The sequence below is a fragment of the Astatotilapia calliptera genome, chromosome 5 (assembly GCF_964374335.1).
Source record: "Astatotilapia calliptera chromosome 5, fAstCal68.1, whole genome shotgun sequence".
In the NCBI taxonomy this organism is placed as follows: Eukaryota; Metazoa; Chordata; class Actinopteri; order Cichliformes; family Cichlidae; genus Astatotilapia; species Astatotilapia calliptera.
The window spans coordinates 38787782-38802751 of record NC_137426.1 but is presented as its reverse complement, the minus strand read 5'-3'; the positions used below and the strand labels follow the sequence as shown (position 1 = coordinate 38802751).

Genomic DNA, 14970 nt, shown 5'->3' with positions numbered 1-14970 from the left:
CAGCATGTTAAGATATTCACAGTCCGAAGGTAAAAGCTGAATAAAACAGCTGGACTCACCGGCTCTCTGCCAGGTTCCCCTCACCAGCATCAGATCCAGGTCCCCGTTAGTGAAGAAGATTAGTGTTCGCGAGCGAGCATTAACAAGACTTCAGTGGCACCGAAGTGGCTGTCCGACCTGTCGGCCGTACTCCACCCGAGCTAAGACGGGTATTTGACGTGTTCTGTGGTGTGGGAGACGTTCACATGCAGCGTTTGAGACGCTCTTCATTTGTCGTGGAAGAACTTGGCGGTGTTGCCGCATCCTCCTTGATAAATGTAAATCACTGTTCCTCTGTCCTTGGAGTCTTTCTGACAGCAAACAACAAGAGTGCTGACGCTGTTTGGTCCCCTGGATGAGGAGGTGGTGTGTGTTCATGTTTATGAGCATGTGTGGCTGGAGCTTTGCCCTGTGCTTCCATGCAGGCTTTCACTGCTGAAAACCAGGCCTTTCATTAATAGATAGACCCAGCCTCAGGCCTGTGGCTCAGACCCTTACTGACCATCTATATTTGTGTTGGCTTGTGAACAAAGCTTTTTATAAAATATCTCAAACATGCTTTCAGTCTGAAAAGTGTTACAGAAGCCTTGAAATGAACGTGTTCTCGTACATCCCACGGCCACTTTCAGTCTTTGCTTCCATGTACCATGGGACGGCTGCTGTCAGCCTTAGCCGTGTCCTTTCCATGTGGAGGAGTAGCAGCTCTATCTCAGTCCCCCCAAATGACTCAACTCCTCACCCTACTGCTAACGCAGAGTCCACTCCGCCTTTCAGAGACGGGCCACTTGTAGCCGCAATGTCCTTCTAATAGTGTTAACAAAAGATGAACCTAGATGAACACATCGATGGCGTTTCTCAACAACGGTGAAGAATGGCTGCATAACGTTTAGGACGCCAAAATGTACCAGCATGGGGCATCAAATAACCCTGTACCAATGAGATTACACAACTAATAAGCCCGCCCCTCAGCGTGTTCACCACACTGTTAGCAACAGCCGGCTCATCACTACAGGCTCTGGGTCCTTTATAGTGGAGCCAGTGAGTCCACTGTTAGTTGCGAGGCCGTCACAGATGATTCTCCTTCACCGAGGACATTTCAAAGCCGTGGGTTCGGTGGTCTGGTGGGAAACAGTTGAGCGCCGAGTTTTTGGGCTGCAGGGGTTTGGCCGAGGGTCAGTCCGGTTAGCGATGCGTCAGTTAGCCTGTAAAGATAATGGCAGGGCCCACTGACCTCGTTCTCTGCTTTAGATTACATTCAACTGGGTGATATGACCCAAAATTCATTCATTCATTCATTCATTCATTCATTCATTCATTCATTCATCTTTAGCTGGATGGCGATATACTCATGTTTTTTAAAGCCATAAAGTAAGAACAGAGTTCTTAGTCACACTGTGTCCCAGATGTCACACTTTTATTAACATACAGCGCAGATGTACAAGAAAACATTACTCAGAATGATCAGCATTTATTAAATAATCATGCTCCATAAATGAAACAGTGCTGTTTTTGTGCATAACAAAAAGCTGTGCAGTCAAAATGTAAACTACCAGAGGCTGAGCAGAATAACAAGCAGCTGCTCTGTTCCCAGGGTCTACTGCGTGATCCTCTCTGTAACCACCGCTGAACAGGAGCCGTTTATGGCCCTTATGCACTCAGTACGGTAACATTACGCTGAAGCAGAGTACGTATCGCTCCGCGAGGCTCCTCAGCGTAATGCTCCAACAATGCATCAAGCGCTGCGGCTCCGTAGCTCAGCAAAGCTAATGTCTAAACCTGAAAGGTTTCTGAGCGCAGTGTGCCGCATAAAATCGGTTCGCGGTCAGTAAGCACAACCAGGATTCATACATAAGGCGCTCTGTCGATTTTTGAGAAAATGAAAGGATTTTAGGCGTTAGCGCGGTTAGCTCGTTAACACGTTGACGCCGTGCAGCCCCACGCACGGGGCGATCCGCGGTAACTCCTTAACAGAGATTTGCCCCGTTAATGCAGTTACGGCGTTAACGTCACGCTGCAGCACTAAATGTCCAACTGTTTTCTTTTTACCGAGCAGCTCCTCTGAGGCAGCTGCCGTGTCCGTCCTGCCTGCAGGAGAAGCGAGGGGGGAGGTTCTGTTCAGTGAAGGAGAGGCGGAGTAACGCAGTGCAGAGACAAGAGAGGCAAACTTGCAGCTCCACAACTATAATTATAACGTAACATAGACTATATCGATATAAAGGATATTGTCACATCTCATATAAAAATTTATTGATATATTTAAAAAGTCAATATATCGCCCAGCCCTACTTTCAACTAGTCACTTTTTGGCAGTGAGAAAGTAGAGCGATGAAAAGCATAAAGAGCCTGTTGGAGGACATGAATTAGTCTAAGGCTGCGTTCACACTGCAGGCGAAAGCGCATCAAATCCCAATTTTTCAAATCCGAAAATGTTTTTGATCCTATGCGACCCATCTTATCCCATCATGGTGTGACAGTGTGAACGGCACAAATCCGATATTTTCAAATCCGATCTGGGTCACTTTCGTATGTGGTCCTGAATCCGATACATATCTGATGTTTTAGAAAGCGACTGCTGTGTGAACGGTCAAGTCGCATTAAATCCGCCTTTTACGTCACTGACACAAGACAGACGCCAATTATCAGCTCCGGAGAAGCGCCCGATAAGACATCGTGAACGCATCCTGGCCATCCGGTGAGACTGCTGGGAAGACAACGTTGGAGAAACGTGAACATTTTATTTGTCCTGTATAATCTGCAGATTCTGACAGAAATCTGCAGCTATCCTTTGAAGCACCGCTCCTCTCTTAAACAGCAACAAGGATCATTATTAGGTTATTCACATTATTATGTAAATAACAAAATAACTTAAAGCAAAAATTGGGAAACGTAAAGTCCAAAGTCTTTATATTAAGGGCCATCAGTCAAACATACTGCTGCTCTGGGTCTAAGCAGAGCGCGTTGTGTGTGACGTCTGCTTTTGCGCATGCGGGCGCTTTGAGCGTTCACACTAGAGCGCGTTTGCTGTCGCATTTTATTTGTAGTGTGAACAAGCAGACAAAAACATCGGATTTGATCAAAAAATCGGAATTGAGCATCAAGACCTGCAGAGTGAACGTAGTCTAACATCCACTAGCTTAGCTTGTTCTGATAGTCCAAAGGTTCGTTTACGACCTGCTGAAATTGTCATTCAGAAGAAGTTGACGGCCACAGGAGTCAATTTGGACAGGTGACAGGGATGGAGGGGTGCAGGGGTGAAACAGAACTGTGCCTTCACGCCACGCTGTCCGACTTAGCTTTGAGGGTTTTCATTTGTTTTTGCTTCTGTTTGTTTGAGCCTTGTTCTACACTCAAGTCAAGACAGCAGCTGGGACCAAACTGGGAAGTGGTGGCTGTAGCTCAGGTGGTAGAGCAGGTCACATGGTGCTGTAACAGTAATGTACACTGTTCTCTCATTTAGCTGAATATCTGAGTGTTTTAGTTTGTGGTGGTTAGTGGAGTAAGAATGAGTCCTGGAACATCTCTGCTTCCTACACAGCGGGCTGAGTGCTGTTTCATGGCATTGTGGGCCTTGGAGCTGCATTCCTCTGCATGGAAGATGTTACAGTGACACCACTGAATGTCAGACTGCTGTCTATGCCACACCTTGTAAACGTGAACGTGAGTTTGTCAGAGAGCCAGTGTTCGGGCTGTTTTTGCTAGCGTGACCTGCGGGGTCTGATTTTAGGTGACCTTTGACATCTATCTCCTCGATATGCTACATACGAATGTAGGATTTTGTTTAAAGCGAAGTATGGACAGGGGTCTGCCCCCGAGGCTTTATTTGGGGTGGGTCAAGCAAGGCTGAGATGAGCTGAGAAATGTAGTGGAGAACCTGATACACCTGAAAGATGAAACTCATTCCTGAAAATCCTCAGCCAGCCTAATGGCTGCGAAGTTCCTGCGTCTGTGGTTGGGGAGTTTAACTCGGTGTCTATACTGCAGCACAGAGAGCCGTTCGTTTCAAGGCTCTGCTCCTGTGTTGCAGCTCTTCTTTGCAGCTGTTGTGCTGAAGTGGATCTCAGTGATTTGGCAGATAAAGAAAATCGTGTCATTGCAGGAAGGATGTACTGGAAGGAGGACGAGTGTTTATATCATAAGGTGTTACAGTTTAATAGGTGATGTAGCACGAGTAAGAGTCAGTGAGCCTGCCTGTGGGATCACTATTATTTCAGTGCAAAGCTGCTTTTGAACATATCTTGATGTAGGGTATGAACTAGAGCAGGGCGATATGGCCAAAAATATTGATCACGATATATATTTGAACATTTGCGATAACAATATAACTGACGATATAATTGATGCGAGACAAAATACAACTCCACAACATTACTAGCGCAAAAAGACAACCTTCCATTTATTTTCACTTAAACAAGAAGCTGGTTTTTATGTACATTAAAGCTTTATAAAAATGTAACAGTGCAAATGCAAATTCCTTGCTGAAAGTTTAACCAAAAGGCATTTCCAGTAGAAATGGGCTGACATATCCTGAGCATAACCATGTATAATATCCACTGAAGTTAAAAAGAGCTGCTGTGCAACATTAAACTGCAGTGTGCAGTACGTATTTTTCGGACCATAAGGTGCACGGGATTATAAGGCACATTAAGCGAAACAAAGCAGTCAGATAAATCAAACTTTATTAAACTCATTCTTCTTGCATCCTCCACTTCTGTACCATTGATTCATTAATGTTGAATTCTCTAGCAGCTGCTCTATTCCCATGTTGTTGCAGTATATTAATGACTGACCTCGTATTGTGGATGGATTATCTCAGTTGTTCTCCTGACTGAAGTTTGGTCCGTTTACAGCATCCTGCCATGCGATTGCATTTGTCTCTAACCATGAAGAACCTTCACGTTAACTTTTATAAGTGGAAAAGTGTTAGTGTTCGTCCTCCAGCTTCACTGTTTATGTTATGCTAACATAGCTGTGTCGCTAGCGATCACATAGCACATCATTATATACCAGCTAGCCCAACTTCAGTAACCCTACAAACGTCACTGCTGTTTAGTTTCCTGTCTTCATTTATGTTGGAAGTGATAGCAGAGCTGTACGTTTGATTTTTTTCAGAAATCTCTCAGTCAGAACATGCTATATCATGCTTAGGTAACTAGCGAAACTAGCGAGCTAACTTCCGCTAGCTTCCTGCTAACTTCTAACTCCTTAAATGTAATAAATTCTGTTTTCATGGATGCCTGGAAGTTAAACTTTATAGTTACACCTGGTAAAGCAGCAATGCTGATCGTTTTATTAAAGATGAAAGAATTTAGACAGTTTTTAACTCTAAGTGATGCTGCAGTGTTGTTTGACTTTGGGACCTGAAGCAGACAGAGTCTGGGACCCAGATTACTCCCAGATTGACGAGCACCTTAGTCCGACAAACACGGTAATAACGACGGCCGCTTGCATGTTCTACAAAAAATGTGCTTTGTTGTGTATCTGACGGACGAAAGCTAAACCAGTTCCACACCACTGCAGCATTTTTACAAACCAGTTCTGGTTCATCTGTTTCACTAAACGATCCGCTTTCGCCCTTCTCATTCTCCGTCACCGCCATGCTTTTTCCTCTATGTGCGCGTTTTACCCATATTCTATCGCCATATTTCATTTTCTTATCGTTGCCTGACGTTATACTGGTATTACCGTGAATGGTGTGATATGGCCCAGCCCTAGTATGAAACTAAACATGTAGTGCTTCATGTAGAAATTTGAACAATGTTGATAAAGTTTAGCTTGTAGGGTTCATGAACAAAAAGGCCCAGATCTCTGTAACATAGTGAAAAGTAACATTAGAAATAGTAGGAAGAATGATGTATTTTAGTAATATCTTGTGTTTTCTGTTACATTCTGCCAACTAGTCAGGTTAGAATTAAAACAAGTCAAAGTGTCCGGTATTCTTGATGCCACGATGTGACAGAGCACTCACTGCTGCTGCAGTGTGTGTCGGGTCATACGCTGCTCCTGGGTTTTATTGCAGAAATGCATCTTTTGTTTGTGTGGAGCTCATTACAAACTGTCAGAGAACAGGATGTATTTACATACAGACTAACAGGAGGTTAGTGCAGTGAGCCTTAAACATCCATGGTGGTGATATTGATCCATGTCAGAGGGCCCGGTGGCGCCTGTGTCCGGCAGCCTCGCCTCTGTCAGTGCGCCCCAGGGCAGCTGTGGCTACAATGTAGCTGCCATCGCCAGTGTGTGAATGTGTGTGTGAATGGGTGGATGACTGAATGTAGTGTAAAGCGCTTTGGGGTCCTATGGACTAGAAAAGCGCTATACAAATGCAGGCCATTTACCATTTACCATGTAATGCTGTTTGACAGTAACACAGTTTAATGGTGATGCTTTCATAGTGCAGTACTGCTACTTTCTCCTAAATATTCCTCCAGCACTCTCATTAACAGGAAATTGTTACTATAGAAATATTGTTTAGCAAATATATTATACAATAAAAGTAATAATATTGTAGCATACTTCAGCCAGGAAGGAGTAGGAGGAGATGCAGAAGGCTGTGAGAAAATGATGAGATGGTTTCAGTGGGTCGTGTTAAACTGGGAGGAAGATGTGCATCCATCCCTGTGTCCTCAGGGACCACAGCTGGTCCTTAACAACACATGTAGTGCTATGAAAATACGTTTTATGAATAAATGTTGACTTTGCTTGATGTCTCCTCCCATGCATCCTTATTGAACCAGATTGAAGTTCCTGTTTTTCAGATGAATGCCTCCCCCTGTGTGTGCCTGCTTCGCCTGACACATCTTTATGCCTGTTTTTCTGCCTTCAACAGGTCTTTTCAATCTTTGCCTTTGCCACCATCGGAGGTTACACTGGGACAACCCACCTCACAGTCAGCTGTCCCGACGGAGACCAACCTGTAGAGGCGTTTTTTGCCTACCCGTTCAGGTACTGAAGAGCACTGGCACTCTCCCAGTCTAGTTTCTGATGCAGTGTCCTGATAGGTCCAGTCCACACCTTTACCTCATTAGTGTGATGAATGGTACGATATGATCCACAAGCATAAACTCTGCTTTACAGATGTGTTTGAGGACTTACACAGAGGGACCACAGGTACAGCTGTTTTACTAATGTGTCCGTCCAAAGCTGAATAAATGGTCATTACAGTTCAGCTTGATGAATTGGATCATTTTCTAACCTTTGTGTCCACACTAATGTCCAAAACTACTGCAACCACCCTGCTGCTCACTTACAAAACCTTAAACACGTGTCCTGATACGCCAGATCACATTGGGGTTCGTGGTACCAGCTTCACAAAGACCCATAAATGTCCACCAACTGTAAAACAGTTTCCTCTCTATTCCTGCTCATTTGTGTTTTAAATAAAACAAACAATATAACCTGCTGGAACAAGTCAGTCAGTGCACAGCTGCAGATGGTTGTACATCACTGCAGGTCATCCTCTGGAGTCAGTACATGCTAATCTCTGCATAGTTTGAATATAGATCTAATCCAGGTGATGTGGAATAACACTGTGATGTTAGCCATTCTCTGGTAGTAGCAGGCTAACATGTGGACTTCTTTAAGTTTCTTCAGGACGGGTCAGCTCTCATCTGAGAAGCTTCTTCAGTTCTAAGAGCGACTGGTGGAGAGGCCCACATTTAAGCCCTGGGACTTTCTACCAATGACCTTAATGACCTTAACCTCCTAGGACCTGGCGTCCACATGTGGACATCATATTTTGGGTTGTCTAGACCAAAATACAGAGTTTTGCTCTACAAAGGCCTGATATCCACGTACGAGACGTTATACTGCCACTGTTCTATTAAAATGAACGTCCTCACATGTGCATTTCATTTTTCTCAGAAACAAAAATCAGGTAATCCTGTGCTCTTACCTTCATCAGGTCCCAATCAGCACAAAGAGAAATGCTGTGGAAGAGTTTGGGTCTTAGGAGGTTATTGACTGATCCTGAAAACTTCACAATGTTGATCAGTTTTTGTAGCAGCAGTTTATTTAAACCATATATGAAGTTCCATACTCTACTGTGTAATGCTTTTAATTGTTAAATGTATGTTTTATAACAGAGGGGAGACGTGCATGTAATGTGGTCTGTGCATATCAGGGGGATTGGTGCACATGCATGGAGGTTCTGTAAGTGACAGGGATGCTCTGTGTAGGTTTACATGCTTGTATGCACAGAAAGGTGTTTCAAAGAGGAAAAATGTTGGATTCATAAATCGTGTTTATATCTTTGTTTATGTTTGTAGGTCATCGTACGCATTCGTAACCCTTTTGAGGCATCACTTCTCTCAATAACACAGTCACATAATAATAAAGTGCATGTTGCAGTTAGGATGTAGAAGCCAGAAGAGTGTGTGCTACTTTTATTCTAGTAGTTCTGTTGGACACAGACATGCACATGTAACATTAGGACTGTGATTCTATACCAGTGTGATCAGAATGAAATGGGAACAAATGGAAATGCTGTTGTGACACAAGAACAGATGTTAGAGTCGTCATGGGGCAAATAATTGTTTGATCACCTGCTGAATTTGTAATCAGGCACATGGTTGACTCCCTGGGTTATTACCTCCTGGGCTGCTCCGTCATCTCTGCTTCATGCAGCAGCTCTGTGAAGGATGCAACACTTGGTCCACCCATCTGTATCTGGCCTTGCAGCCTGTACCCCAGGCACTCAGTGGGCACTCAGTGGGCACTCAGTGGGCACTCAGTGGGCACTCAGTGGGCACTCAGTGGGCACTCAGTGGGCACTCAGTGGGCACTCAGTGGGCGCTGAGCCTGCTGCTGTCCTTCAGTGCCCAGCTGGTGGTGCTCAGCTTACCCAGCTAGATGTCCACCAGGCGGGAGTGGACGGCTTAGGCCTTGCACCGGTGGACAATTGCTAGCATTTCCATGGCAATATTGTTTGTGACTCTATTTGTCACGGGGCTTTCTGCACATACCACTGGTGGGTCCACTGCCACAGATCACTGCTGTGACCCTGTCAGCCAGGGGAGGAGCCACACAGGTGTATCACATCAACCTCCTTAAAGGATGGAGAGAGGCTCCCCTCCCTCCATTGACCGTCTCACACAGCTGTGTTCTCCCCTCTGCGTGGCTGCACCTCATAGAGCCTTTTGTTACGCACCTTGTGACGGTGCGTTCATGACCCTGAACACAAAAGAAAGATGGTGCAGAAAGAAATGGCTGAAATGCTGAAGATGGAAGTAATAGACGAGTCGCACATCACCTTCCTTCACTACATAGTCCTTGTAGTGAAGGAAGTGTTGACTACTGCAGGGTACATGAAGGATCAGTGTCCTATGCCCCAGGTTGGGCACTGCACTGTTTTTCTGCTGGCAGATTGCCGTGTCTCCAGAAGGGAAAAGCGTCCTTCTCCGCTCCGTACAGCTTGGTTCGTCACGTGTGTTCGACTTTTTCAGAGCCCCAGCCACTGCAGTGCCACGTGGCCACGCAGGAGCACCTGCAGATGGATAAAACGGCAGCCATCATATCCTGCCAGCATCCCAAGGTGCCGCGGTTCTTTCGGGCTAGCTGGTTACTACCACCAGTTTGTGCTGAACTTTGCAGACCTGACCAAAAGGGTGGCCCAGATCTGGTCTAGTGGACGGAGCAGTGCCACAGGCAAAGAAGGCCCTCTGTGGGGAAGCCCTGCTTCCCTCCCATTCATTCTGCAGACGGACACCTTGAACAGAGCCTGGGGGCCATTTTGTCCCAGCAGGTAGGGTGGACCACTCTGTCATTTACATCAGCCTGTCAGAGTGGGTGCAGCACCGTTGAGTTGGAGATGACTCCGCCTCTGTTACCTCCCAGGCTGCCCATTCAGCAGGGAATGAAACCATTATTTTCCTGTGTTTTTAACTCTGTGGGGGATTTTCAGATGATCATAACCAGGGATGTGAACCATGAGGCCTGCAGGTCAGAGTCAGGCCAACAAAGACTTCAGTGAGGCACTGGGGGCTGCTTCGGGAAAGGGCACATACGTTTTCAACTTGTAACTGTATTTTTATAGGTTTATAGTAGGGCAGGGCGATGTGGCCTAAAGTCCATACCATGGGCTAATTTGAAGCATGTGCCGTAACGATATCTATCACCATATGTTCTTGTGTTCTGTACAGCGCTCCCTCGCTATAACGTGGTTCACCTTTCGCTGTTTCGCCTTTTTTTCCTGCATGCTGTTTTTTGGGGTTTTTTTTACAGCTTATTGTGTTCTGCGTCCTGATTGGCTGTAGACCATTGTCAATCAATCGTGTGCCGTGTCTCCTGTACAGGACAGGATGCGGTCAGCTTGTCAAACGTAAATCTTCGATCCTAGCAGTATGACTCTGAAGTGCTGCACTGTATGTTTGTACGTTTTCTCCTCAACAAACAACAATGTTGACGAATCGTTTCGCACCGTCGAAGGCTCCAGCAGGTGCCGTTGGTTTCATTCTTTAACACTGGACTTCTACGAAGGTTTGAACTGTGAGAGTTTAAACAAGAGAGAAGAGTGTGAAAATGTTCCTGCCTGTCTGAGAAAAGAGTATAACGTGTGCAGTGACGGGTTTTACAGCCTTTAAACATCTATAATAATTGTAAAAAATAAAGTTGGCTACTTCGTGGATTTCACCTATCGCGGGTTCTTTTTAGAACGTAACTCCTGCAATAAACGAGGAACCGCTGTATTTCATATTTTCCGCACTTAAAATCCTTTAATCTTCTCAAAAATTGTCAGTGCGCCTTATGTATGAATCCTGGTTGTGCTCACTGACCTCGAACCGATTTTATGTGCTACACGGCGCTCAGAAAGTGCAACTTTGCTAAGCTACGAAGCCGCACAGCCTGATGGATTGCTGGAGCATTACGGCTACCGTAGTCAGGAGCCTCGCAGAGTGATCTGGGTCCTAAACTCCGTCTCTTCAGGTCCCAAAGCCAAACGAATGCTGAGAGTTAAAACTGTCTAAATTCGGGGGGTCCACTAGGGGGCGCGTTATGGAGTAGACGTGCAAACCACTAGGTCCCATTTATCTGTTAAATTACTTTATGGTTCACCTATTGTGGCCCAATTCAGAGATTTCTTAAGCTCTATTAAGAAAGTCAGCATTGTTTTAGCTGTTGTTCTTTCCGTCTTTTTGCCTTATCTCGAAGTGAAATGCCTCCTAAGCAGTCTGCTAAAGGAGCGCAGGCTAGCTGCTCAGAGACCGCTAGCAAAACTACCGTTGACCCAGCGACACTGCTAGCTTTCCGCGACATTGTCAAAGAAGTGATTCAAGAGGAAAATGACAACCTACGGGACGAAATTAAACGAGCCATTTCGCCCATCCAAACCACTCTTGACGAATGTACTGAGAAGTTGGGCGAACACGAGGAAGGCTTGAATAATCTGGACAAGCGGCTAGAAGTTATGGAGACATGTTTCGCAGATCTGAGTAACCAATACAAGAAGTTGCTGCTGAAAACGAACGACTTGGAGAATTGGGGAAGACGATGCAACTTGCGTATATTAGGAGTGCTGGAGGGAGCCGAACAAGGGAATCCCACTAAATTTGTTGCTGATCTGTTGCCCGTTGTACTGGGTGGTCCCGGCGGTTTGGAGCAGGCTCCGATCCTGGACAGAGCTCACCGGGCGGCGGTTGCACTGCCCACGGAGGGAGGGCGACCGCGGCCGTTCATTGTTCGCATTCATTACTACCAGGAGAAGAAGCGGATACAGCGCTTAGCCAGACAGAAAGGCCGGCTGGAGTTTCAAGGGAAGCAGATCTTCATCTTTCCTGACTACAGCGCCGACCTGGCCAGACGCCGGGCTGCTTTCAGCGAGGTGAAGGGACTACTACGGAAAAAAGACGGAGTTCGCTACGGTCTTCTTTATCCTGCCCGGCTTTGGATCTCGTTTAATGGAGAAACACAGGTATTCGACTCTCCTAAAGCAGTGAAAGATTTCATTGACTCCAAGTTTGAGTTATCTCCCAAATGACATTTCATAAGAACCACCGGGACTTTCATACCATCGTGACTATATTTTTGTCAATCAATAAACGGACGATCTTTGGTTTAGCTTAGTTTCTTGTTCAATGTTCATTTAGAAATCTCAGATGTTGGTGAGTTTGCCCTTGTTTCCTGGGAGGTTAACTATATTCCAGTACTTGTCACTTAAAAGGGACTCCGGGGTCAGCTTTGATGAGAAGTGAAACAGGTCCGTTTTTCGGCTACGGGTAAATTTGACGTGGGAGTTTTTCTCTTTCCTTCTCTTAATTATTTTACTCTATTGTGTTGGACTTTGTGACTTTCTAATTTGAATATGTTTTGGACTACATGTGTGATTCATAGTTCAGATGCTTCTGCTCATGTGGGGCTGTGGTTATGAATAAGGTGATTGGGACTCTTAATAGAAGCAGGGGAGCTGTGGGAAATTGGTGTGCGTCGTTTGGGGACAACACTGAACACGGGGAGGTGGGTGGGAGGGACTTATCTACTTTTTCTCTTTTTTGTTGTATATTATTTGCTCAGATTATTGTTAACAACAACATTTCAGTGTACACCCATGATAGGATTGGTATTTGCGTTTGGAACCGCCTTTTTCATCATGTACTTATATGGTGATGACTTCTGTTGATGATACTTCAACTGCTGTGAGTAATGGCTGCCATGTTAACTTTATTAGTTGGAATGTGAAGGGATTGAACCACCCAGTGAAACGAAATAAGGTACTCTCTCATCTTCTTTATCTTAAAGTACATGTAGCGTTTCTTCAAGAAACACACCTTAAGCATACAGATCATGCCAGATTAAGACGAAATTGGGTTGGAGAAATTTTTCATTCCAAATTCAATGGTAAAGCCAAAGGTGCAGCAATTTTGATTAATAAGAATACTCCGTTTATAGTCTCTCACACAATAGCTGACCCAAATGCTCGCTATGTAGTTGTGACAGGGTCCCTGTTTAATACTTCACTTATTTTAGCAAACGTATATGCTCCGAATTGGAATGACTCAACTTTTTTCAATGACTTTCTTAATTCCCTTCCACAGATCAATACACACCAATTGATCCTTGGAGGGGACATGAATACTGTTATGGATCCAGTACTAGATCGCTCCTCAGATAAAAGACTTCCACTCCCTAAATCCTCATTAGTGTTACAGTCATATTTACAAACCTATGGGGCTGTTGATGCGTGGCGATTCCTCTACCCCTCCACTAAACAATATTCCTTTTTTTCTGCAGTGCATCAAACGTATTCTCGTATAGACTACTTTTTTGTTGTCAAAAAATTGCTTCCCAATATCAAGACTTGTAAATACAATAGCATAGTAATATCTGATCACAGTCCACTTGTTTTGGAACTCGGCTTCCTGGATGAACCCTTTGTGTACTCCTGGAGACTCAATCCTCTTTCTTTGTCAGATAAGGAGTTTGTGGAATATCTTTCCAAACAAATTGATATCTTTATAAGAACCAATATTACGCCTGGTATGGCCTATAGTACGGTTTGGGAAAGCTTAAAAGCATTCTTACGGGGCCATATTATATCATACTGTTCATATACAGTGGGGCAAAAAAGTATTTAGTCAGCCACCGATTGTGCAAGTTCCCCCACCTAAAATGATGACAGAGGTCAGTAATTTGCACCAGAGGTACACTTCAACTGTGAGAGACAGAATGTGAAAAAAAAAAATCCATGAATCCACATGGTAGGATTTGTAAAGAATTTATTGGTAAATCAGGGTGGAAAATAAGTATTTGGTCAATAACAAAAATACAACTCAATACTTTGTAACATAACCTTTGTTGGCAATAACAGAGGTCAAACGTTTACTATAGGTCTTTACCAGGTTTGCACACACAGTAGCTGGTATTTTGGCCCATTCCTCCATGCAGATCTTCTCGAGAGCAGTGATGTTTTGGGGCTGTCGCCGAGCAACACGGACTTTCAACTCCCGCCACAGATTTTCTATGGGGTTGAGGTCTGGAGACTGGCTAGGCCACTCCAGGACTTTCAAATGCTTCTTACGGAGCCACTCCTTTGTTGCCCGGGCGGTGTGTTTTGGATCATTGTCATGTTGGAAGACCCAGCCTCGTTTCATCTTCAAAGTTCTCACTGATGGAAGGAGGTTTTGGCTCAAAATCTCACGATACATGGCCCCATTCATTCTGTCCTTAACACGGATCAGTCGTCCTGTCCCCTTGGCAGAAAAACAGCCCCATAGCATGATGTTTCCACCCCCATGCTTCACAGTAGGTATGGTGTTCTTGGGATGCAACTCAGTATTCTTCTTCCTCCAAACACGACGAGTTGAGTTTATACCAAAAAGTTCTACTTTGGTTTCATCTGACCACATGACATTCTCCCAATCCTCTGCTGTATCATCCATGTGCTCTCTGGCAAACTTCAGACGGGCCTGGACATGCACTGGCTTCAGCAGCGGAACACGTCTGGCACTGCGGGATTTGATTCCCTGCCGTTGTAGTGTGTTACTGATGGTGACCTTTGTTACTTTGGTCCCAGCTCTCTGCAGGTCATTCACCAGGTCCCCCCGTGTGGTTCTGGGATCTTTGCTCACCGTTCTCATGATCATTTTGACCCCACGGGATGAGATCTTGCGTGGAGCCCCAGATCGAGGGAGATTATCAGTGGTCTTGTATGTCTTCCATTTTCTGATGATTGCTCCCACAGTTGATTTTTTCACACCAAGCTGCTTGCCTATTGTAGATTCACTCTTCCCAGTCTGGTGCAGGTCTACAATACTTTTCCTGGTGTCCTTCGAAAGCTCTTTGGTCTTGGCCATGGCGGAGTTTGGAGTCTGACTGTTTGAGGCTGTGGACAGGTGTCTTTTATACAGATGATGAGTTCAAACAGGTGCCATTCATACAGGTAACGAGTGGGGGACAGAAAAGCTTCTTACAGAAGACGTTACAGGTCTGTGAGAGCCAGAG

At 45.0% G+C, this 14970-nt stretch overlaps 1 protein-coding gene across 7 annotated transcripts in view; it reads left to right on the top strand.

The window, feature by feature from the left end:
- Nucleotides 1–14970, top strand: part of sypl2a (synaptophysin-like 2a) — a 38934-nt gene that overhangs the window by 5095 nt on the left and 18869 nt on the right. For all 7 annotated transcript variants that reach the window (XM_026169192.2, XM_026169190.2, XM_080301464.1 and 4 more), the window contains one exon: nt 6866–6981. In XM_026169192.2, coding sequence (XP_026024977.2) covers nt 6866–6981 — 116 coding nt within the window. The remainder of the gene's footprint in view (nt 1–6865; nt 6982–14970) is intronic.